The sequence below is a fragment of the Anser anser genome, assembly GCF_964211835.1.
Source record: "Anser anser genome assembly, chromosome: 3".
NCBI lineage: Eukaryota > Metazoa > Chordata > Aves > Anseriformes > Anatidae > Anser > Anser anser.
Genome location: NC_139722.1, coordinates 23,607,349 through 23,634,611, shown reverse-complemented (window position 1 = coordinate 23,634,611; position 27,263 = coordinate 23,607,349). Strand labels below are relative to the sequence as shown.

The 27,263-nt window shown below is 36.0% G+C and overlaps 1 protein-coding gene across 14 annotated transcripts in view; it reads left to right on the top strand.

Moving 5' to 3' along the window:
- Window positions 1–27,263, top strand: part of CSMD1 (CUB and Sushi multiple domains 1) — a 1,157,973-nt gene that overhangs the window by 766,488 nt on the left and 364,222 nt on the right. For all 14 annotated transcript variants that reach the window (XM_083828025.1, XM_083828026.1, XM_083828024.1 and 11 more), the window contains one exon: window positions 20,719–20,806. In XM_083828025.1, coding sequence (XP_083684151.1) covers window positions 20,719–20,806 — 88 coding nt within the window. The remainder of the gene's footprint in view (window positions 1–20,718; window positions 20,807–27,263) is intronic.

The following is a 27,263-nucleotide window of genomic DNA, read 5'->3' as shown; positions in this document are numbered from 1 at the left end:
TAGTAATTTTTAAGAAACAAAAAGAAAAAAGATAATTTTTAAAAATCACATTTGAATTAAATTCAATTCTGTGTTGCCAAAAATCTTTACAATTCACAGTACTTATCACATTACTGACTTTGTACAAACTCCGCAAGAACAAAGTTTTCAGACTTTCTGAGTCTGGACTTGTCCTGACCTCCCTGGAGCTTGGTTTCAGCTTTTTTTTAGCTGAAACAGTAGTTGTCTACTGACCAGGTAACTGTTGCCTAAACTGCTTTGTTTTCATTTTGCTTTGTAGGACTGTGTGATGTATGATTGTTACACTATTTTTGATATCCTGTAATTAACTGGTAACTTGGCAGTGGAAGGGTAAGCCTAATATGTAACACAAGGGAGAAAGGTAAGTATGTATAACAAGGGCAGATTCACTAAAGACAAATCACACATGACAAATTTAGTTTGAGTTCAAATAGACCTTAAAGATCACCTAGTTCCAAACCCCCTGCCACGGACACGGATGCTACCCACTAGATCAGGTCGTCCAGGACCTCATCCAACCTGACCTTGAACACCTCCAGGGGTGGGGCAACCACAACTTCTCTGGGCAACCTGTGCCAGTGCCTTTCCATCCTCACGGTGAACAATTTCTTGCTAATATCTAATGAAACCTACCCTCTTTTAGCTCTAAACCATTACCACTTGTCCTATCACTCCCTGACAGAGTCCCTCCCCAGCTTTCCTGTAGGCCCCCTTTAGGTACTGGAAGGCCATTATAGGGACTACCCCGAGCCTTCTCTTTTCCAGGCTAAATGACCCCAACTTTCTCAGCTTGTCTTTGTAGGAGTGGTGCTACAGCCCTCTCATCATCTTAATTGTTATACACAAAGCTTCTGTTCTTCATAGGCATGAGTTATTTTTTGATATTTTTGTCGTATAGTTCCTCAGCAAAGAAACAGACATAGACTGTTATCTTTTTTGTGAATCCATGGTTTGAGATAAACAAATACTTTTTGGCCTTTGTACTGATTTATCCAGTGGTGGTGAAATACTGTTTATTTGCTTCCTAAATTTCAAAGAGGAGGTGGAGGATGTAGCTACAGTAAGCTCTTCGGTTTGTAAACTGGTCATATGTATTCTAACTGTACATATTGTTTGTCACAGTTATTGTAGGAGTTGGGATTGCCAAATAAAAAATTAACTAACTATGCCTATTAAAAACATTCCATTATTCTTACCAATTCTTCTTCTATGTAATATTATGAACTTCATTCATAATACCTGGCCTTTTTAGATGAGAAGTTTGAAGGCTTATTAGTAGTAGAGGTAACACCTTGTTCAGAAATGCTAAAAGCATTGATTAAATCAGGTGCGTAATCTTCTTGCTTTTAGCTTGCTATGCCACTTCCTGAAGCAGAACAAATGACTATTTTATTCTTTTCTCTTTTCCCTTTGCCATACACCATAAATATAAGCTTCGCAAAGACGTGGCACGCAGGAAAAGACTGCTAAATGTGTGTCTCTATATACAATGTCTGGAGGAGCAGTAGCAGCAGATTTATGGAATGTGATTAAAATATGATGCAAACTGAATATCCTTGAATATTAAGCCGTAAAAAAAAAATAGCAAACAGATATCCAGAGAAAGATTAACTGTTAGTCATTAATACTTTGTGGCTTTGGTTAATTTAGTTTTAAGACATGCAATAGAGATTTTTTTTCCTGTTAACCAAAAAAAAACACAGAACCAAATAAAACATAGACACACTTCTGACAAATATTTTCAGTATTTTAACTTCTTTGCTAATTTATGAAAAGTCTGACTTCTTTTGCTTATTACAGGGATATATATATATATATTTCTAAATGCTCATGATAGATTTATGGAACCTATTTCAATAAAAAACCTGAATAGGAAATCTTTTCTTTTTTTTTTTTTTTTCCCTCCTGCTGGATGCTTACTTTGTTGTATATAAAGGTTTCTTTTTCTGTTATGTTTTACAGGTGCATGATGCCTAAAATATTTTCCTCGCATCATGTAAAAACTACGTTTTTGTGAAAAAAAATATATCTGGAATTAACATACTCTGTTTTCATAAATATTTGTTTCATTTATTTCATGTGTTTACTATTGTCTATCTTTACATTTTTTTTCCAGTCATTAAAAGTTATCACTTCCACAGTGAAGTACTGCTAAAATCATTACAGAGATGTAAAGTATATTTGTTTAGAAATCAAAGACTTGAGCGTAGCTCATAATAAATAAATAAATAAATAGATCTGGGTTTGTTTAAAACAACATACTTGCTTTCTGGTAACCACGGCAGTGGTGTAAGCATTGCAAAACTTAAACTTTCCATAACACTTGGGAAAGTACTTTCGTAAGCAGATAGAACTGTATCACTGCTGTAGCCCATAAGTTCTGATTTCTTTTAAAATTCTACTCATAAATTGTTCAAAAAATAGGCTCAGAGACAAGTAGACTGAAAAACAGCTTCAGGCTTTTCAGTGGTGAGGCCTGGAAGCTAATTTTCTAACATGAATTATAGAGTTGGTGGCTGTGGCAGCCTGAAGAAAAAAGAGCCATGCCATGTTTAAGTACACAGTGTACCTGGCAGCCAAAAGGTCCAACCGTACCCTGGGGTGCATCAGGCACGGCCTTGCTACCCGGTTGAGGGAAGTGGTTGTCCCACTCTCCTCTGTGCTGGTGCGGCCTCACCTCAAGTACTGTGTGCAGTTTTGGGCGCCACAGTATAAAAAGGACATAAAACTATTAGGGAGTGTCCAAAGGAGAACTACAAAGATGGTGAAGGGTCCAGAGGGCAAGATGTATGAGGAGCAGCTGAGGTCCCTTGGTTTGTTCAGCCCAGAGCAGAGCAGGCTGAGGGGAGGCCTCATGGCGGCCTGCAGCTCCCTCACAAGGGGAACAGAGGGGCAGGTGCTGAGCTCTGCTCTCTGGGGACAGCGACAGGACCCGAGGGAACGGCATGGAGCTGGGACAGGGGAGGGTCAGGCTGGGTGACAGCAAAAGGTTCTTCACCGAGAGGGTGGTTGGGCACTGGGACAGGCTCCTCAGGGCAGTGGTCACGGCACCGAGACTGACAGAGTTCAAGAAGTGTTTGGACAATGCTCTCATACATAGGGTCCGATATTCAGGTGGTCCCATGCAGACCCACGAGTTGAACTCAGTGATCCATGTGGGTCCCTTCCAACTCAGGATATTCTATGATTCTATGATTCTGTGTTCATACTCAGCATAAGACATTTGTTTTTTAGGCTTTGTATGCTACTTTATTGCTACCTCCTGAATATACAGTCCTACACAGCATGAGACACTCTTGCCTTGCCTGGCTGGGGTAGGAAAATGAGAATCAGAAAACAGATTTAAACAGCTTTCTAAAACATAACAATCACATAGATATTGCTTGTTCTTTCTAAACCCATTTCCTCCTTCCATATATAAGTACTAATGTGTTGAAGAGTCTGAGTTTGTGCAGATGTAGGAGTTCTCACATGGTAGCTTAAAAGCTGTTTCCAGTATCTTCAAAAGCAAATGGTATTATATCAGGGTTTGGTGTAGATGTCAATCAACCACCATTTCATTCCTCTTCTGTGGCTCTGGATAAGCTAACTGACAATCCTTTATTTTAGAAAATATTATTCCTTTTTAACAACTTATTCCTTTTTTTTTTTCTTTTTTTTTAAGATTCCAAAGGGCCTAATGGGCAAGATATTAAAATATGAATACGTAGCTCTGTTTTTGCATTCATAAATCTCTGAAATACATCACTTAAAACTTCAAAACCAAACTTTAAGATTCAATTTCAGATGTCTAGATTTTGAAAAGAGTGATTTTTCATGTCAATTACCAATATAAATATGCATTTGTATGATAATGAACAGTATATTGATGTTTTCCCTGCTGACAGGACAAGATACTATAATAAAAATGATTACTAACTAGCAGCAAGAGTTTCTCAACCACTGCAGGTAGCAATTTGATCTTGATAGATGCCTCCTCCTCAATAAGGTTACTGCAACAAAGTTCTCAATGCACTATATCATTTCAGATATCTGTTTCACAATTTTGCACTTAACTTCTAAATGCATTTTTTGTTGTTGTTTTGTTTTGTTGTGAAATAGCATTTACCACTCACCTAAAATAGCTTCTGATTGATGTTTTTTGTTTTTTTTTTTTGTCTAAATAAGTGTATATTGTTGGAATAATATTTCACCTAAAAGTATGAACCTAACTGACACGTTAAAAACTGCTTTTGTTTGTTTGTTTTGGCATAGACTATTGAGTTGTTTCAGGACAAAAATATCAGAAGAATAATTTAAAAAAAATTACGGTCTAAAAAAATAATGTTTGTGACTTTAGAAAATGTAGTTGTTCAAAACTTCTCCTATGATATAAAACCACTGCATCAAAAAGATTTTCATGTTTCCACGTCATGAATAGAACATAAGCAAAATTACAGACCACAAACCCCGTTGTTGCTGCCAAACTAGCAATCTCTGTCATCAGAACTGGTTGTAACAGAGTTTGTCAATAAAGTTATACAGCCAGGTAATGTGCTGTTGTATATTCTATATTGCAACATTTAACTCAGAAAAAGAAATTGTGAGTAGAACTATATTCTAGAGCTATTCTTCTCTTTCTCTTTTTCCTCATGCAGAAAGCAGTCATCACAGTTCAGCTAGATAAACCCAGAAACAGCAGAACTAGCAGTTAGCACTGCAGTGAGGTTTTGATAGCTTTTATTGGTTTTAGCTTACATAATGTAAGTGCTCAACTTGACTTTGATTCCTAGAATTTGTGACAAGTTTTATAATTTGCTCAGAGACTAAGCAAAGTGAAAGAAAAAGCTCTGGAATATCTCTTATCTGAGTGTATCATAGCAGTGGAAGCAAAAGAACGAAAAAGGGTTCTGAGATTCACAAATGCAAGTCCTGGACTCTTCTACTGATGCAGGAGACAGTGGTTCATAAATTTTATATCATTACTGCATACAGAATTTCTCTGTGAAGCTTGGAGAGACCATACAAAGAAAGTGGACTGGAATTGAGATTAGGACTGAATAAAATGACAAATTTTATAGGTAGGCATGCAGAAATATAATTGGTTACACATTCATTCATCATGTAATTTTTCTTAGAGTGACTTACATCAGTAGTAACTCTGAAAAGAAAGACTATAGTTGTGGAAAATGGGTGTATTTTCAAAAGACTAAGCCCCTCCCTTATAGGCAGGGAGGAAAAAGTTCAGCATGATCAATTGAGAGAGGAAAGGAATTATTTTTTGGACTTTTCAGGACTTCATTCAAGAATAAATTCTATTTCAATTTTTCTAATTACTTCTCAAACCACAGTTAAAATCAACTGGAGTTCCTAGCCCCAAATACCTACAAAGTAACCCATAAAAATCCTACTTGTATAATTTCACTTTAGTGTTTTACCTTATGTGCAGAACACAGCATTGAAACTTAAAGTACTGCAATGCAAATTCTTTTTTAATGAGGAATCAAGACATCAGCGTCATGTAAGAATTTTAGTTGTTGTGGCGGGTTAACCAACTAAGGACCAAATTCCCATGCAGCTGCTCATTCACTTCTCTTCCTCAGTGGGACTGGGGGAGAAAATATGAGAAACCTAGTTGGTTTAGATAAAAGACAGGTAAGACACTTACCAATTACCATCAAGGGCAAAGCATTCTTTGGTAAAATCAGTTCAACTTATTGCCAATTAAAATAAATTCACTCCCACCTTTCTCTACCTGCCTTGCTTCAGCAGCACAGTGAGGGCATATGGGGGAGGTATGGTCAGTACATGGCTTCTTCTCTCAGCTGCAGCTTCCCTCTCCTACTGTTCATCCACTCCACCATGGATTCTTCATACAGGTGCAGTCCTTCAGGATAAGCCTGCTCCACTGTGGTCCCCTCCATGGGCTGCAGGGGAAGATCTGCTCCAGTTCCTGAAGCAACTCCTCCCCCTTCTCTGACTCCGGTGTCCACAGAATTGTTCCTCATCCTGTTTTTTTGTTTGTTTTTGTTTGTTTGTTTGTTTGTTTTTTCCTCTCTCACACAGTGCTATGCAGCATTTTTTGCTCTTTCTCTAACCCGTTTCCCAGAGGCACCGTCATTTTGTCTGCTGGGCCGGCTGGAACCAGCTGTGTCCAACATGGGGCAGCCCCAGCCTCTCCCCTGCAGACCCCTGCTACCAGCGCCTTGCCATGGACACCCAATGCAATTCTTAGCTCACACACTCGGAACAGACAACTGTGAGTTTTACCATGACTACCATACATGTAATGATTTTACGTGATAAAAACTACCATTTCTAAGAGGAGAGTTTCCCCCTTGGCTGGTATATCCTTAAAATGGCAAACGAACTCTGCATTTCATGATGAACAGAAAACTGATCTGGGAGAAAACAGAAAAGGATCTGGGAGTAGGGCAGTCCATGCATTTTGAGGTGAAATACAGGATCTAGACATCCTAAGTCAGGAAAGAGACAGAGGGTGCTTCCTTCCCAGTGATTCTTGGAGACATCCGGTTGTAATCTGAACATAGACAAGGTAATGTGAACTGCTGCTGCTCCATATTTGCAGCTGCTTTTCTGCTAGTTACCCACCAATCCAGGTTTTCAAGGCATTAAAGTGCATGGGATATATCATGAATGGCAAGCCTTCGCTTTTCTACAAGAAGAAAAAATAAAAATAGCAACAACAAAGATCAAAAACCTACTATTGGGAAAAGAGGAAGACAATTTATGAAGAGTTGTGGTTATTTGGTCTTCTACTTAGGTTAAATAAACTTTGTGAATTGTTTTCTGCTTTCACCAATTGGCAGGGGTCCATAAAGACCATACAGAACAATCATGGGGTGATCTGCTAAGCCCATTTTCTTTCCATTAGGCTGTCTGAGTCCTTTCAGAAGCATCAGCCACTCTGCTACTGGTGGCTACTGCTACTACTTCTGCTACTGATGTGGCCAAGCCAGCCATACTGCTGGAACTGCTGGTCTCTGCCCATCTGTCCTGCCTTCCTCATTTCCAGCTATGACATTGTAGATAAAACCCAGTTATAGTGGTTCTTCATATTCCAAGGACAATTCTGATAGTGAATATTTCCAGTAGAATAAAATTCATCTTTTGTACAAAGTGAATAAAGACATGTAGGGCATAAAATCTGCCTCTATTCACAATGCTTCTTGGATCTCTCTGATAAGTCACTGCATTTTTGTTCAGAAGAATTGAAATGCATTGTCACAGAGATCTGAAATATTGTAGTATGTTGCTTTGTATGGCTTAGTTTAATTAGTGCAATTGTTATTTTGCCTGGCTGACATTTTTATTTACATCAGTGTCAGATAGAATAGCTCTATTTCATGTATTTTTGCTTATCAGTGTGGGGGCCACTGTCCTGAAAATCCTAACACAGTAATATAATATGATTGTTACAATCACAACCTAACTAGATCTCACTTGTTTCTTTGTCAAAGCAATGGAATTGGCTTTTCACATCAGTAGTCCACATTTGATTCATGTTTCTATTTAACAGCTGGAGGCTGTCATGGGTGAAATGGGACTTGTCAGCCTCAGAAAGAGGAGCAAGAATTCATCTCTAAACTGATCTCAAAATGAAATTCTCATTTTTAAGAAACTCTGGGAGTGGCAACAAGATTACAGAATATCTGTTTCAAGTTATCTAGGGAAAAGTATAATGACTTTTGAGTACATTTTCATGCTGAGCTAGCTTCAAAAGGCTCATGCACAGTATTTGGTCATTTCTTTCAATTAATTACCATGAGCTCCATTTTACACCGACATAGAGCTGAACTGCTCTGATATTAGCTAGAAATGGGACACTGATAAAATGTATCCTGGACTGGTTTAATGATACAAGGGACATTCTTCCATCAGGATGGAAGACTGTAGACAATCTGACTAACACAGATTTTCAAGAAGGACTATTTAAAATTTATCAAAAGTAAACTGAATTCCTGGTTGAATTACTAATGCTGTCATATTACATGACAGAATATATGAATTGAGCCATGAAACAACAGATTATCTTAACAGTATACTTTCACTAATGGGTGCAAACAGCCATATCTTTGACTTCAGTTGGGAAATATTCTAATCAATAAAATCTCAGTTTTATGTAATGATTGAGTATTTCAACGATGTAAGCAGCTGTTAGAAATGCATGGTGATTTTAAAAGGGTGATTAATGGGTGAAACCCCCCAAAGGAAGTTTTTGTTTTTCTTCTCCGTTGTACGGGGACCGAAACCATTGCTTATTCAAAGCTTGTCTCAGTTCAGTAACACTTTGAGGACCAGAATGTATTTGAGAAGCCAGTATAACCTCTTTGCCTCTTTCCCTCAAGAATTAACAGGTTGACATGAATAAGTCACCAGCTCTGTGTAAGAAGGAGGAAAAAGAATTATGAATTATCTGTTTGGCATTTCACCTGAATAAACAGACCAACCAGAATGATTGAGGTTACATATTCAGTATCGAAGAGTGTATCTGACACATAGATGCCATGGAAAATTGTGATAAATAACTTAGGTTTGGTTTTTTTTTATTGTTTGTTATTGGCATAATAAGATTTGGAGGGAATAGTCAAAGCAGGATACGTTGCAGCTGACATCCAGCCTGCTAATCTCAATGAAGGGGGGAAAAAAGCCAAGCTGAAATAGTGTTTTAAATGTTTGTGCTGTATGTTTTAAAGATAACCAGAGTATGAGATATTGTATACAGCTGCACATCATTATGTGCAAAAGAAAAACACTTATTTTGATGCTTTTTACTTCATTACTCTATAACTTGAAACTGAGACTTTACAGAATTAGATAAAAAAATGGAATATGTATTTTATTTTGAGAAATGTTCTGCTCTGAGATTGTTCACTTATCCATGATATGGTGTTTTTCTCCTTTGGAAGACTGTCCCTAATTACAGCATTTACAGACAATTTAGGCCACAAGGCATTATAGTCTTACTTCAAGTATATTCTGAGCTATTCTGTGTAAAACATCAGTAGAAATTATGTACTGCTGCTATTCTAGTTCTTGCACTTCCACTTGAAAGGCAAAATTCTGTCTTTTGAATTAGTGTCATAAAACATCCACCCTGCAGATTCATGGTATTTAAATGTCAATTTAGGTAGTTTTAATAGCTACTGGATACTTTCAAGTGAGGAATGGAAACAATTACATACATTTTTTTCAACCAACTTTTGAAAAAAAGTGCTTAAAACATACGTTTATGAGAAAAAATGGTGCTGAGATTTCTGGTATGGTCCTTCTTATTACAAATTTCCATATATTTTCTTATGCTTGCACACAATATTATAATCATTTTCCCTGAGTAGGAGCTTGAAAAGTGCATATGGGAATGTAACTACTATAAAAATATATATGCCATGAATCCTATCCCTGAGGTAAGGCATTTCATACTAAGTTGTCAGAAAGCACTTCGTTGTGCTAAGGATTCACAATGCTGAAGTCCCTCTTGGAACAGGGTACCCAAAAGGAAGCAAAGATCATTGTTTTATTGTAATAGATGTGGGCAGATAAGCATAAGGAATAGTTTCTATTCTGAACAGATGTATTTTGCACAAGACAGAGTAAAAAAAGTGTTACTTGAATTTCAGATGCTCACAGAAGTAAATGGTCATGATCCACTTTTGGATTTAGCCATTTAAATGTTACTTTAAACACATAGTTGCTTGGGGATCTAAATTATCAAAATGACCATTGGAGAAGTCATCTACTGTGGCTGCATGTTAAATATAGAACTTGGAGTTCTTGGGAACTGTAATTCTTATCTAGCTTCTGGTGTATCCACAGACAGATTGCTTGCAGGTTTAACTTGCAGAACTTTAACTTCAGCAATGCAAAGCTTAGTTGGAATATACTTAATTTAATTCTTGAGAGTGTTGTGCATCCCTTATTGGAGCTAGATATTTGATATTTATCAAATTATATTTATCTATCTCCTGTGAAGAAAGGCTGAGAGAGCTGGGGCTGTTGAACCTGGAGAAGAGAAGGCTCAGGAGTGACCTCATTGCAGCTTTTCAATACGTAAAGTGGGCTTATAAAACAGATGGAGAACAACTTTTTCCTCAGGCAGACAATTATGGGACAAGGCGGAATGACTTTAAACTAAAAGAGGGGAGATTTAGATTAGAGGTTAGGAGGAAATTCTTCCCTCAGAAGAATTCTTCCCTGGCACAGGCTGCCCAGAGAAGTTGTGGATGTCCCATCCCTGGAGGTGTTCAAGGCCAGGTTGGACAAGGCCCTGGGCAGCTTGGTCTAGTGGGTGGCATCCCTGCCTATGGCAGAGGTTGGAACTAGATGGTCTTTAAGGTCCCTTCGAACCCAAGCTATTCTGTGTTTCTATGATTCTGTGATATTTATTCTTGCCAGTTAAATATAGGTATCTCTGCAGTGAACTTCAGTCACAAGCGCTACCAAACAGTGTTAATATATGTAAAAAACAAAAACAAAAACAAAACCCTTAATTTTGGTATATTCATATAATTATTTACTTTATAACTGAATAAACTGTGTATTGTATTAAAAAAAAAAAAAAACAACAAAAACCACTATTTAGTTGAAATAAGCACAGAAATCACACCATCAAAATTAATGGCTTGGTTCTGTTAAATGTCATGACTTTGGAAGGCCACCATCTCTCCCTTTTCAACTTGAACCAGGTTATACATCCTATTAATAGATTCAGTCTGTTCCTGACCCCCTTTATGATTTTAATATGATTATTATTTTTTTTCTGAGTCAGGAAAAAGACAGATCTTATACTGTCTTCATTCAGTTTCTTCCATAAACATAATCAGTGGAAAGACTGAAATTTTGATGATTATGCAGTTTAAGATAGAGACTAGAATTCTCTTCTGCTGTCACAGTAAGCATGTTTGTCCACACATTATATGCATTTCATAGTGATCATACCTATTAAACCTGTTATATACCAGAAAATCAGATCTTCTCTGATTTTTTTATCTGTGTATCAGAACATTTTTGCCCTCAGAGAGACCTGAAAAGAAAAGCTTGTATGTATGAATTCTTAACATTATATCTGAAAACAAGTGCTTACCACAGTGTTTGGAATTCATGTCTTTTTCAATGCCTGAGTATCTTTGTCATACTACACCACCATACTCATTCTTATGGACTTTTTTTTTTTTTCCTCTAACCCAAATAGCTTTTTTTTTTTTTTTTTTCTCCCTCTCCATGCGTTTTAAATTCAACAAGAGGTAAGGGAGAGAACTAATCACACCACTATATTAGTAGGTTTATGAACTGGGCATTTTACAGAAAACCAAAGGTGTTAAATTAATTTTGGACACTCCTCTAACTACTCAGCTGCACCTCTAAAGAAAATCATTATCAGCTGGTCTGTTTCTTATTTTGTGAGAAATTCAGTCTTCTTGGTGACACCATAGATGTGTTCTGAGCTCATCTAGAGAGAAAGAGACAGTACAGTGCTTAGTCCTGTCAAATGGACTAAGAGATGTCACTTCTGGGCTAGTACAAAACTACAGCTATTAAGCAGGTGAAACTTAAAGGTAGAAAGTGAAAACCACTCATAATTTAAGTGCCTCCAGCTTTAGAGAACAGCTTAAATTCAGGACTAGTTTTGGTCACAAGCTTCAATGTTCTACGTAGGTTTCACATTAGATGGGGTCCTAAATGGCTTGCTCAAGGTCACAGAAAACTCAGAGGAAGGCCAAGGAACTGAACTGCTATGCATCAAGTTATCTTAAATTCTAAAACAGCTCTGCCCCAGTAGACTATCCAGTAGTTAGCAGATATTTTACAATTTTAAGCTCTTTCTCAAAGTCAAATTAGATTTGTTAAATTCAGCAAACCTTGGACGCTGGACCAATATATGTCAGTTCAATGCAAAATCCTAAAGGTTATATAGAAAAGTTAAATTATCAGTGCAGTATGCCAATAACTAACTGTTTTGTTACAACTTGTTACACAGTGCTAGACATTTTACTCTGAAAAGCCAACCAAAAATTTAATAACAGTTACCACACTAAAAAAGTAGGTAGCACATTGATTGAAAAATCAATGCTATACATCTATATGTATATGTAAGATACATTAAATATATAGATATATTAAATACTAATGAAGGAAATGAGAAATTATTTAAACACAGTCATTTTAAACCTTACTGATATCTAAAATTAAAATTTATAGTCGCTTCAGGATTACTGCAGAAATGGCAGTATTCAGTAACATGCTAGATAGCTATTTTAAAAGAAAAGAGATAGACTGCCTTGTGAATCAATAAACTGTGTTATAAAGTGGCAGTATATTTACAAGTAAATAGCTTTGTAGGGTAACTTTATAACCTGACACTGGTGAAAAATGGAATTTTCCCAACTTCTACGCCACTGAGACAAAACAACAGGTTGGGTTTATTTCTTTTGAAAAGAATGCTTCTGGATATCCCATAAAATTGCTCTTTACTACTGACTCTTCATCAGCGTTGCTGTTTCAAAGTAAATTACTGAATTTCTTACATTTCTGAATGAACTGGCACTGGAAAAAGCAACTCTGTTCATTTGAGCTATGTGTTTAAGCCTTACTCATAGCTCAGTGTGTGGTCTGCAAAGGACAAATATATAATGCCAGTTTCATTTGCATGTCACATTGTTGTTTCTCCTTCACGTCACATGGCATGCAAAATAAATGGTAATGTATTTATTTTTAAAAGAAAAAAAGATGTATATTTTGCTGATCAGATTAAATCCTGCCTTCTCATCATGACTAGTCTCATAGTTACTGTCTATCTATTGACTTCACTGAAGTCAGGATTTTCCATTTCCCTTTGTTTGAGTATTATATAATGATAATACATTAAAATATTTTCTCATGATTGGAAAGAAGTACTTTTCAGCCAAATTCTGGGTTTTGGAAAAGGTGCAAAAACATCATCACCTGCAGCATGTCATGAAATAATACTGGATTCTGAAGTCCAGTGTGAAAACTAGTCACTAGAGTTTCTAGTATCTTTGTATGAAAAATCTTTTATGTTATAAGAACTTGCAAGTCTTGATGACTATAGGTGAACCCTGAACAGTTTTACTCTAAGCACGCCACAAATATAGCACAATATGGTTGTTATGCGGTGATGTGGGAAATTTTTTGTCTGTCTTCCCTTCGTTACTTTGAGCAACATAAATACGTGATTTAGATCATTATTTAACCAGCAGGATTAATGAAGGGGCAATATTTTGAAAATTGTAACTTCTATAAATCATAAATTCTATAAATCATAAATTAAAAGACAAAAGAGTGTACGTTCTTAGGTATGGAGAGCTTCAGTTTAGCAAGTCTTAGTAAGTGATAGATTTTGCAGTCTTAAGGTATTCTTGCTATAGTTTATGGTGTAAATTCCTTAATAAAAGCAAACAAAATGCTAACTTGTACGTTCCATGGGGTGGAACTGTATTGAATCATTGGGGAGTGAATTTTAATCATCTGAAAATTGCAGCATTTTAGAGTCACTTACTGCACTTGAGTTAACAGTACTTGTTGGCAATAGTAGCTTGTGTGTGGACCTTCAGTTGAAGGAAGCACGCCATGGACCTATGTTTGGTCTTTTTTGTGCAAACTCAATTGTCTTTTCCTTGGATCTGATGAACTCAACAAGTGTGAAAATCTGGTGTATGCAATTAGCAAAGGATACTCAGTGTTTCATGATAAAGAGTTTGAACTAGCTTCCTGGAAGTAGTTTAAATGCTGAACTACAAAACTTTCATTGCCTGTCCTCCCTTGCTTATCTCTTCCTTCTCTTCTTTCTTTCTGGTTGTCAGTAAGCGCAACACATTGGAAATCTCCCAATAAATGTATTTGCAAACAAACAAGCAAAAAAACTTCTAATGTATGTACAGCCTGACCATTAAAACTATTCCCACATTTATTCTTTCATTTTGATCTGCATAAATCAAAAAAAATGAAAGCTTGAAATTATCCTCGGGATAGGGGTAACTGATATTTTTAAGCATATAGCAATATTTTCAAGCATAGCAATACTTATTGTGAAAACTTTCATTCAGTTAATTCTATGAATACACTTGCTAATTGAAGCTTTTGTATCCTAAAATCTTCCTTTTCATCCATTAATTCCAAAATATTTATATAAATAAAAAAGAAGTCTCCAGCATTTTCAGCTATTTTATAAAATGATAATCTTTTTTACCTTTTCTCCATGTATTGACATGTCAAGACAATTAAGTATATCGGTTTATTTTTCTTTTCCAGCAATGACATTTTTCATTGTTATACATAACAAGTAACTTCAAGTGCATTTCATAAAGAATAATTTATTTTGGGGGGGTTTGCTTTTGAAGCATAATTATTTAATGACCAAAATTATATCTAGAACTATTTAATATTTTTTTAGATATGAATTAAACTTTTCAAAAATTAAAATGTAAAAAAATGTAAATGTATGGAACTTACGAATACTAAAGATGTCTCATTAATTAGTGCAGATCTTATCTTGTTTGACTGATACAGTGTCATTGCACTTATGCGTGACTTCTTGGCTGGAAACAGGCTGCTATTTACATGTCAGATATTATTTGCGTCATAATAGAGATATAAAGTACTCATTCATTGTAAAGTCTTGTTCAGTTTACCAACTTGTCAGTCTGCACTAGAAAAACTGCCATTTCTTATAATATCTTTCCACAGTGCATTTTGGGGTCTTTTCTTTTCTTTAACCTCCAGGCAGTATTTGACAAGGCTGTCTTGTAGGTGATTCTGGTAATTTTTTGGTTTAATTTGAAAAGCATTCAAAACATATTATTGAAGGAATATGTGTGCCTGGGTTTATGTATTTATTTATTTTTTTTAAACCCAGAACATCTCTATGGTGATATCACTAGGAGAATGTGTAAATGACCAAAGAGACTGCCAAAACCTGTTAAAACTGAGGTGTTGCAGCTTGAAACATGAACGCCAACTACTTGTTACTATCCCAATGGGTACTGAAGAAATATATGCGGTATAATTCATCTATACATAATATTTTTCTTGCTTCAAAGTCTAGCCCTTCAAAGCATGTATCACATGATTTGTGTGAACATGAGTAGATCATTAATGTAAATTGAGATTCCAAATGCATCTAAAGCAGGGAAGCTGGTCTGGAGTAGGACTGATATTATAACAAGGGAGATCTTGTGTTGCTTGTATTGCTGCCTGAAATGTACGTTGCACCGTCCCTTCTGCCTAATATTACTGTCTGATTAAGGTTTAAAACTTCCCAAATGCTGAGTTAAATAAGGATTTTAATGTATCTGCTAATTGTTTACATCATGATTAAGACTTTTAAAAGTCTGATTTCTGTTTACATTTACTGCCCGTCATTCTTCTGTACTGTTGTGTAAGAATCAGAACATGAGAAACATCTCACAGGAGTTCTAGTCTTACTATGTTATGTACCAAGTAAAACAATACACATGACTTCCAAAACTGTCAGAACTCTAGTCCGCATGACACCAGCTGAAAAAATGGAAGAAATCAAGTTAATTTGTTCACGGTAAAATAACGATTAGGTCTTTTTATCAAATGGAAATTTGATAAACCAAACCAAGTCTTAACCATAGAGGTTCTATATAGTCTGAAAAACTGTCCATTACATTAATGAACTCACTTCTCTTCCAATATTTCTGCAGAAAGGCCTCCAAATTCTTAGTTTTGCAGTATAATATGAAGTTCCAGAGTTAAAATTTGTCCACTGAGAATGCTCTGTCTGTATACCAAAGACATGTCTGGTGGTTGAAGCATCTTTGATATTCTCAAACTCTCTGTTAAAAGAAGAAAAAAATGGAGTTCTGTTATACTCTACAGTAGCTACTATTTCAAAAATAAATAAATAAATAAATAAACCCAACTAGAATCTTTCCTCACTGTTCTCCCTACCCTGTGACTTCAAATATTTTTTCTGACGTTAGTGTGATGGAACATATAGTGTTTTCTCTAGCTGATGGTGCCTTGAAGAGCTGTGTGCAATTGGGATAAAGTGTGAAGAATTATCTATATAAAGCAATATGTTACTTTGATATTTGCCAGCGTTATATACATCTAAACTTATTTTTTTGTAAACAGAAAGGCTATACTGAGAATGTATTAAGAATACCTCTGGAGGTCATCACATCCAACCCTCCTGCTCAAGCATTGATGCCTGAGGCAGGTGTCCCAAAAGCAGAGCTTTTGAAGATCTTCAAGGAATAAAAGGCTGGTGTTAAGAGTTAGAAAATACATGTAGGTGTGTGATTTAAAACTACTGGGTGTCCTAAATTTCTTTGTCATTAAATGAAGGCTTAAAAATATGCAGTTTATGTTCACAATACTGAGAAATATTGCTAGTGTTTTAAGATGAATGCTACTAATTAGTGCCAAAGTTACTACATAATTGATATTCATTTCTAAATTTTTAAATCTTTATATAGGAAAATTACTTTCACTTTCTTTCATACCTCCCTTGTTTTTAAATTTGAAAATTCTAAAATGAAAAATTGAGATGATAGTTAAAATTGAGGTAGTATCTGAATGAGCTTTGAAAGTAAAAAGGTGTAACTTATGTTTGATGTGAAAAAGTAAACAGGAATTTCACAGAGTTCAACAAGGGGAAGTACAAAGTCCTGCAGCTGGGGAAGAACTGCCTTATGCATGAGAGAATGCCAGGGGCTGACGGGCTGGAGAGCAGCCTTGTAGAAATGGATGTGGGGGTCCTGCTGGACACCAAGCTGAACATGAGACAGCAATGGGCCTTTGCCACAAAGAAGGCTGATATTATGCTTGGCTGCATTATGCAAAGTCTTGCTAAAAAGTCATGGGAGGTGATGCTTTTCCTATGTTCAGCACTGGTGAGGCCACACCTGGAGTACTGTGTCCAGTTCTAGGCTCCATGCCTCCACTGCAAGGGAGACATGGATGTACTGGAGAGAGTCCAACAAAGAGCCACAAAGAGAATGAGGGCACTGAAGCGTCTCTCCCATGAGGAAAGACTGAGAGAGCTGGAAGTCTTCAGCCTGGAGTAGAGAAGGCTTGCGAGATTTATCAGTGTCTATAAATACTTCAAGGAAGAGTGTAAAGGGGATGAATCCAGGTTCCTTTCAGTGGTTTTCAGTGACTGGACAAGAGACAATGAGCACAAACTTAAAGACAGGAGGTTCCAGCATCAGAAAATACTTTACCCTGCAGATGACTGAGCACTGGCACAGGTTGCCCAGAGTGGTTGTAGTCTTCCTCCTTGAAGATCTTCAAAAGCTGCCTGGATGTGGTCCTGGGCAAGTGGCTTTAGGTGTACTTGCTTGAGCAGAAGGGTTGGATGTGATGACCTTCAGAGGTTGCATCCATCCTCAACCATTCTGTGATTCTCTGTTTCTGTGAAATCAGAAGAAAAATGCAAAAAGTATGAAACACTATAAAGCCCTGGGTAAATGTAACCTTATACAGGATCATTTTGAGAGAGTACAAACAGGTCTTTCAAGGGCACACAGAAGCATTTTTCTTTAAAGGTAAAATGAAAGATTGGGCAAGTGACTGGATGAATTGAAGAAAATGTCTAAGAGAGGCTTTTAGAAAGAGACTGCAAGGATTAAACATATTCTGGAACAGAGATACTCAAATCACAGATGATACTTTCTTGTCCCACGTTATGGATCTCGGTAGCATGGATAATGCTCCACAGCTGTGGGTAAAGGAGAAATCAGACAGGATTGACACAAGATAAAAGTCTCTGACAGGGATTTGCTTAGGCATCTTTTCATCTGCTTTTAGTCTGAATGCTAAAAAATATTTTAAGTAAATTAAAAAATACTGACAGGTAAAGGTTTTAAGCATATTAACATGTAAAATTATACATATATATATACATATATGCACTAAAGTCCCTGGTGTCTCAGAACATCATTGATTTATATCTAAAGTTAATAAATGGTTTCATTAATTTGTGAAATTTATTCCTTTTTTTCCCACATGGAAAGATAAAAACAGACAGGTTTGTTTTACAGGGAATTGGATTTATTTTGTTATGACAGCATGTCATACAACCACCATCTGTTAAAAAAACACTTGACAGTTCATTGGGGAAAGTAGAAGGTAAAATTCAAGCAATGTTTAGCAAGGACTGTAGACATCCAGGAAGATGTGCTGCGTTCCAGACAGATGATACCTGCTCCATTTCAAGAGGCAGTATTTCTCTGGGCAAATGGCAGCCTGATACTGATGTGAGAATGTGCTGACAGCGGAAAGTACTGTCTGAGAGGAAAATTTTGCAAAGATGAGCTTCCATCTGGGGAGATCATTTCATTCTGTGGTATAAGTAAGGTTTCAGTCAACATTTCCTGGTGTCCAAAACGAAATACTTACGCATTTTGTATATATGTTTGTAAAAGGAGGTAGTTTCACTGCAATGTGTTTCTACTTAAAACATGATAGGAAATGCAATGCTCTCTACCTGGTGCTACAGTGGTTATCATAAGTTTCAATTTTAGTGAACTTGGTATGTTGAATAACTGTTTCTGTCAAATTACTTATTTTCATTTTTTGGTGATTAAGGAGTCAAAATTGAACCCCACTCCCAGTAACAAAGCTACATTTCTGTGCCAAAAGTCATAAATATTTATTTATTTGTTTGTTTATTTTTTACTGAAAAATGGAAGAATTGCTAGTAGGAAGTTTATTTTAAGGAACACAAGCAGGCTGTTTATTTAGCAAGATTTTTTTTTTCTTACTATAACAGCATTTCAATGCTGACACTTCCTGAGAAACTACAAAATTAAACTCTCAGATTAAAATGCATGTTTACCAGGTAGTAGGAACTTGTTGTGAAAGCCCTTATTCACACACACACAAAAATCTTTATTAATCCAAGTGATAGTTAAACTAGCAGGACTGGGCTCTTGGTCTGAAGTGTTTTCAGGATGGTGACTTGTAGTTGCTTTTTTTTTTTTTTGTCCAGCTGGACTGGATTTTTACTCAAACTTTATCAGAATTTTTATTATTATTATTATTATTATGTAGAATATATTGCTAATGGAAATTGTCTGGAAACACATTTTTTGAAATTATCATAATCTTTCATTACTTTGTAAAAAGAAAGATTTCTGGGACAGACAATATGCAATACAATAAGTAGTCTTAAAAGATATGCAGAAATGAGATGGTTCCTTTCCTTTTGTATATTTTTAAAACATTCTATGTGCCAAAATAGAAAAGAAACATAAATAATATTAAAATATACTGTAATTGTTGCAGTTTCTCTATTATAAGGAGAAGCTATGCTCAAATCAAGCATTTTGGTACTTACAAGAGCTTTGTCCTTAGTTAAATTTTTGTAGTGCTATAGTGCATTTTTTTTTATTTCTTTAGATCTTTAAGTCTCTTGTAAAACATTGGATTTCATATAAATTAATTGTCTCTGATGCTGCTGCAACAGACATAAAGATTTACAGCTCTTACCATTTGACTGTACATATCCTGCTTGTCACCATTCTTTCTGACACTATCTTCAATTTGAAATTACATCACTGTGTAGGAAAACCAACTCCTTTTTACATCTAATCTCTCCTCACCTTTCAGTCATAATGCTGTCATCTGTAATCCACTCAGGCTTGTGTAATTTATTTTGTGCAGCTAAAATATTACAACCAACTTTATTATTATTATTATTATTATTATTATTATTATTATTATTATTATTATTATTCAGGAAGAACGTTCTGCCCTGTTCATAATGGTTTCCCCAAAATCTTTTAAGATGAAAATGAGATCCACAAATTTTGACTAGCTCTATCCTTTTGTGGAGAAAACCGAAAGACAGGAATGTGTAACTATGCATACACACATATGTGTATTGGCAAGATAGAAAGTGTATGTGTTCAGTGTTGTGCTCCCTTACTTTTTTTCTTTATGACTAATTACTTTTAATATTCCTTAAACACTTTTTTACAAATTCAGAAGAAAAAAGTGAAAATGCTCAATTCATTTTGAGTTTTGAGTGGACTACATACCTGATATTAAATTAAATGCCTGACAATCCAGAATGGACAAAAGGAATGGAAGAGTGTAGGCCATCTTCTCTTTTCTTTCTTAACTGAAAGCATAAAAAAAGAAATTTTAAAGCTCAATTTCATATACAGATATTCACCTCGCTACAAATACATCGTTCTTTGGGGTTTTCTGTATATTTTTTTTAAATGAACTATATCATAAAAATATTTATGCTTTACACTTGGGATCTTGGCTTTTGTCTGTTTCAAGTCTTATGGACAGAAGCTTAGGGGAGATTTAATTTTCTCAAACTGTAGTCTCACAATGCTGTGTTGTGAATATTTCAGAAGGTGACTTCGTGAATGTTGTTTTCCCTGTCTGAGAGAAGGCATGGATACTAGGGTATACATAAAATAATGACTGACTATAGGAAATCAATCATTTATTTTCCCCCAGAAAAAAAACATATTTGATTTTTTTATCACAACTAAAGAAAATAAACAGTACATCCAAGAACTCAATTATATGAGGCTTCTTTTTGTGTTAAAATTTATATTGTTTCAAGAAAAATAAATATTAATATGTATATGGTTAGATTCTGGCCATAGAAGTTAATATATGGGAAAAGTGACGAGTAGTCTTTTCAGGTCCATGACTAAATTTTTTTTTTTTACCTTTATTTTGCAGTGACCCAAGGTGGGGATGCAGTTGCATCTGATACATGCCCTGATCCTGGAATTCCTGAAAATGGGAAAAGGGTGGGCTCTGACTTCAGGTAGGCACATTTAGTTGTATTTGTGACAACAGGTACAGAACATGCAAATGCAGATATACATTCTCTCTTTAGTTCTGAATATGTTGAGTCTTTGTCAAAATAGTTCCAGTCTACTGCAGCTTGATTGTTTTATGCTTTCCAGTCTACTGCAACTCTTGATTGTTTTATGCTTTCATTTCTTTTTTAAAATTTATGCATTTTAAAAATGAATTTTAGAACCTAATAATCTTGTCTGTGTATGAAAAGGCAGAACTCTCTGGAGAGCATAGAAGAGGGAGCAGAGAGAATTGTTTGTTTTCCCACTATATAAAAGTTGTTAAAAGGCTTGGGAAACATAGCAACTTCATTGTCTGAGACAGGGATGTATGTTGTCTCCTTGCTTTGTTTGTTTTCAGACTATGTTTTTATTCATTAAAAAAAGATGAGGTCAAATAGACTCCTGTGGGAGATGAAGGTTTTTCTTTCCCTGTTGGGGCAAAAAAGCTAAGACTTTAGAGAAGAGGGTCAAAGCAAGGAGATGGAACCTTCAGCTCATGCAGAGATTTATAAATTGCTCAGCATGGAATGGACAACCAGACCTAAGAAGGAATGGAAAGGAAAACTTTATAGGAATTAGAAGAAATTGTGCAAAGGTCTCTGCAACTCCAGAGCAGGTTAATCAAACCTATTGCTCCTGTTCTTCAAAGCAAGGGCATAACGGACAGGGGAAGAATCATTTAAAAAATCATTCTACTTCTGACTAGCCTTCTCTGGATTTTTCTCAATTTACCCTCAAAGGAGTTTGAGAACTCATAAACAACTCCAATGTTAAGAGAATCAGTTGTATGCAAAGTCATGATTTCATTACCAACTGGACAATACTTAAATGTATTTTAAAAATAATGAACTGAAATAAGCTTTTCAATAAATAGGCTAAAGGATTCTAAAAACATCCATCAGATGTTTACTGTTATCTGTTCTATATATTGTAATTCAACTTGGCATGTACAGCTGTTGCAAGGGAAACTGTAAGCTACAAAAATATAACATGCCACTCCTCTCTGAAGGTCTGTTGTTTTACAAAAACAAGTGCAAGTTTTATCTAGGCCTTAATTAATGCTTAATGTATTGAGGAGAGAAACATCAGCTGGTAGAAGACTAGGTAAAAATGGGATACTAAAATCTAGTTATTTATCAAGATGTTTTGGGTTGTCTGTGTGTATTCCTGTATCTACAGTGAAACTTGTATATATCCGCTGATATTTTGAAGACTATTTTACTTTAATATCTATAAAAGTATGCATCAGTTTTCCTCCTCTGTCTCAGCACTCTCCTCATTGCATAAAGGGTACAGAGCATACCCCTTCTTCTAAATTCCTCCAAATCAAATACTTAGCTGAACAAATACCAATAGGCAGCATCTAGAATCACTCTGCTACTAGTGGAGAGAAACAAGCATCTCTAGAAATATTTAACCTCTTAGCTTAAATGTTTAATGCAAAATAGAATGAATTCACACTGGAAGTGAATTCTAACTCCATTAACTATAAATATGAGTGAGTTCAGCAGGTCAGGAGGGTGAGTATGTGACATACAGCAAGTGGCTGAGAGAGCTGGGTTTGCTCAGCCTCAACAGAATCTCAAAGATCTTGTTGCTGTCTACAACTACTGAAGAGGAGGGTGCAGAGAAGAGAAAGCTGGATTCTTCTCAGAGATGCACAGTGACAACAGTAGAGGCAATGGACACAATCCGGGGCATGGGAAATTCCTATTAGATACAGGATTATTTAATTTTAAAAAAAAATAATATATATATATATATATATTTAGTGTGAGGATGGTCAAACACTGGAGAAAGTTTCCCAGAGGGTTTGTGGAATCCAGGGAGGCATCCGGTGCTTAGCTGAACAAGGTTCTGAGCTCACTGTCCTAACTAAATTTGCTTGGAGTAGATGTCTCTAGATTAAATGTCCTTCAGAGGCCTCTTTCACGACATGCATCCCAGAGTCCTGAGGGAACTGGCTAATGTAGTTGCCAAGCCTCTCTCCATCATATTCGAAAAGTCAGGCCAGTCAGGTGAAGACCCTGGTGATGGAAAAAAGGGAAACATCACTCTCATTTTTAAAAAGGAGACCAGGGGAACTCCAAACTGGTGAGCCTCACCTCTGTGCCTGGGAAGAACATGGAACAGATTCTCCTGGAAGCAATGTCAAAGCACATGCAAGACAAGGAGGTGATCCGAGACAGCCAGCACGGCTTCACCAAGAACAAATCATGCCTGACCAATCTGGTGGCCTTCTATGATGGAGTGACTGCATCAGTCAACGAGGGAAGACCAACCGATGCCATCTACCTGGACTTCTGTAAGGCCTTTGGCACAGTCCCACGTGACATCCTGATCTCCAAATTGGAGAGAGATGGATTTGAGGGGTGGACCATTGAGTGGATAAAGAATTGACTTGAAGGCTGTAGTCAGTGTGATCAATGATGTCCAGGTAGAGTCTGGTGACGAACGGTGTGCCTCAGGGGTCTATCTTGGGATCAGTGCTGTTTAATATCTTTATCAATGACATAGAGAATGGGATTGACTGTACCCTAAGCAAGATTGCAGACGACACCAAGCTGAGTGGTGCAGTTGATACAACAGAAGGAAGGGATGCCATCCAGAGGGATCTGGACAAGCTTGAGAAGTGGGCCCATGTGAACCTAATGAGGTTCAACAAGTTCAAGTGCAAGGTGCTGCACCTGTGTTGGGGCGATCCCAAACACAAGGACAGACTGGGAGAAGAACTCACAGAGAGCAGCCCTGCAGAGAAGAACTTGGGGGTTCTGGTGGATAAAAATATTGACATAAGCCAGCAGTGCACCCTTGCAGTCCAGAAGGCCAACAGCATCCTGGGCTGCATCAACAGAGGCCAGCAGGTTGAGGGAGGGGATTGACCCCCTCTGCTCTGCCCTTGTGAGGTCGCACTTGGAGTCCTGCATCCAGGTCAGGGGCCTGCTGCACAAGAATAATGTTGATCTGTTAGAACGGGTCCAGAAGACAGCAAGGAAGTTGTTCAGAGGGCTGCAGCACCTCTCGTATGAGGAAAGGCTGAGAGAGCTGGGACTGTTCAGCCTGGAGAAAAGAAAGCTTAGCAGTGACCTTATTGCAGCTTTTCAGCAATGAAAATAAAACACTGTGGAGGCAATAGTTTTTCTTTTCCTTTTTTAAGAGTTGAGTATAGACACCAGAAGGAGCTATTGTTCTTGTCAGAAGAATGCCAACTGTAGATATTAATCTGAACTGAGACATATGAAAATGCACATTATTCAAAATCTTTTCCAGTCTGCTGAAAGATGTGTTGTGAGTGGGACTGATGGAAGGGCAGAGGGTTTATTTTCAAGTCATCCTGATAGCCAACTGTATCAGTGATGACAAGTTCTTTGAAAAGGGTTTCATTGTTTTCAGCACAATAATGACATTCGTTCTAATATCATAACGCAGAAAAAAGGTATTGAAATATTAACCTTTTCATTCTGTCCTTCTGCCACGCTTTTACTGTGTTCGTTCAGGAAGCAGGAGAGGCAATTTTCAGTAATTTCAAAGAACCCAGTGGATATTTGGAATCATTTTGAGGGAGAAACGGCAACTCAGACTTTGCAAGATAAATGAGGACATAATAAATGCAATTTTGGGGTCAATATCACATTTTATTTTTGTGGGAGATCTGAAAACAACAGAACTTTTAAATGAAATCTGAAATGGATATAAATAATTACATTTCTGCTCCCCTGAAACATTATGTATACATAATGTAAATATGTATGGCACGTGGCATTGTGAAAATACAATCACCTTGTACAATTCCACTGGCATGTGTAACAAAAATAACTTCTAAATTTTTAAAACTCATTAAAAAAATAATTTAGCATCCTATACCTATAATTTATTACAGATATTTTTTCATATTAAAAATGGCTTCTTTCAGTAAAATCCCAACTTTTTTAATAATTCAAAGTTTTGCTTTTATGTAGTTCAATTCAAAATAGAAGGAAAAAATGAGGAAACTGATTTCTCCCTGTTGAAATACACATAGAGAATTAAGCAAAACAAAGCAAAACATTTCCAGTGTCAAAGATTTGCTCAGCAAAGAGGGAGGTAAAGATGAGAACAAAAGAAATTAAAAACATTCCTTTTTAACAATTGGAGATTAAGTGAATTAATAATTCCCTTTGAAACTGCAGATCAAATTGTTTGATATACTGCTTTAAAAGGACTCCTCATTTTTGTATGGAAAAATGTCAAGCAGAATCAACAGGAGACTCAGCAATTCTGACATTGCTTAGAGGATAAGTGTCGACTGTGTGGTCCAGATGCATCACATCCCCTGAGATACTTATTTAGATAGATCTGATTGTCTGGAAACAGAAAATACTCTAGTGACTCAGCTCACCTGAGCTTCCTCAGTATCAACTGTTCTCTTATATTTCTAGTTATATGTCTTGATCCAGATATCTGTAATGTATATATTATATAATTATATATAAAAATATATGCATTTAATTATTCAGTCTCCAAACCATCAAGATAGTATACAAACTAGAAACAACAACAACAAACAAAAAACACCTTAATCTCATGCCTTCATTATATTGTCTTAAATGCATTTCAGACATGGATGCAATTTTTATGTCTCTTTCCTTCTCTACATATATTATAATCTGGCAGTCTGTACCTCCATTCCTCAATATTTAGAAATTTTCTTCAGGATATGTTTTCAATAGCATTTTGATTATTTTTGAAAGCCTTTACAGAATTGAAATTTCATTCAAAAATACTCTTATGGAAAGCATCACTTGTCAGACTGATGGCATAGACCTGATTTTTCACAATAAGTGCTTCAACAAGGATGGATTTTACCTGGTATTAAAGCAAGTTTAATGAACTAAGCCATACATAGACCATGTCCAGAACTATCTCAGTCATTCTAGTAAAACCCATGACTGCTCTTCTGTAGTCTATCTAAATTTAATTAGAATTTTTGACGTAAGTTTCAAAAGATTGTACATGTTAATGCCTTTAGCTGGCATTCCAGTTTCTCTCCACCCTGAACTCTAGCACTGAGGAGCTTTTGAGTACTTCATGTTTCTACCTTGCTCTTCAACTTGATGATTTTGCTGGATTTTTTGGTTATTTTTAATATGTTACAGTCAACATGTTGTGGGTTTGTGCGTGTGTGTGTGTGTCACTTAGCTTTTGCTCAAACATTTCAAAAGATATTTGAAATGTGTAAAATATATGAAGCTCACATTATTAGTCCTTAGACAAAAGCTACTTCCAGACATTTGGAAAAAAAATACAATATAGTATATAAATAAATACAAAACAAATTAAATCATCGAAGTGTGTGGTTTAAACTAGTAAAATTTTATGTATCCATATGTTTATTAATAATACATGTTTATCCTTGTTTTTATTCATTTGAGAAATGTATTTGGAATCATGCTTGGTCACTTCTTCCAAGGGTTTTAAGAATGTTCTAAAGGACAGTAGATTATGGCAAATATAAAATAAAATTTTAGAAAATTATTCAAGTCTTCAAGGATTTCATGCATTTCCCATGACATATAGAAGGAAGGGGCCAGTGCTTTCCTAGATTTGTAGCATCTCATTCAAATTTTAAAATAATTTTAAAAAATGATCTATTTAAAGTTTTGTGAAAGAATCGTTGAAGTACGTCATAGTAAGCAATATAGTTTGTCTTTGGGGGGTCCTCTGGAAAGCTAACATAATTTTTCTTGAAGGTAGAAACAAGATGGCTGCTAGTAAATTATGTTATATTTACTTCTCTCCACAATACAATTTTAACCACTGACCTTCTGATTGCCATCCATCCTAAACATCCTTGGTGTTTACGACTCAGTGACTAAAAGGGCCAGACTGATAAATCCGTTTTATTAAAACCACTTAGTTCACAAAGAGATTAACAGATACAAACTTAAAAGTGCAAGAAAGCTAACAGCAAATAGGATGATTATGGTGGGGAACAAAGAATGTCACAAGTAATTGGAATGCTTTGGGACAGAAATAAATAAATGGAAGCAGAAATTTAAATACTGTTTTGGAAAACACTGAGATACAGTGACAGTGTATAGTTTATGAATTCTACATAAATGTTGGTCATCATTGTTCAGAATGAAATTCTTCAGAAAAAAAATAAGTTAGAAAATTTCAGAGTTGCAAGTGTATCAACAGTACTTCAGTCCTAAGTAGTTCCTATTAGAAATGCTGAAGTTAGCATTTTACATAGTTTTTAGCAGGAAATTTCAACAAAGTTGAGAATTTTTCATGTACTACAGTTTACTGAAATTATATTTCCTGGTAATACATGTTAACAAAATCCTATATCTAACTGCATGGGTTTCAGAGAAAATTGAGAGGTTGAAATTATTCATTGAGTAAATTTTCTTGCTTGAAAGAACAGTGATTATACAT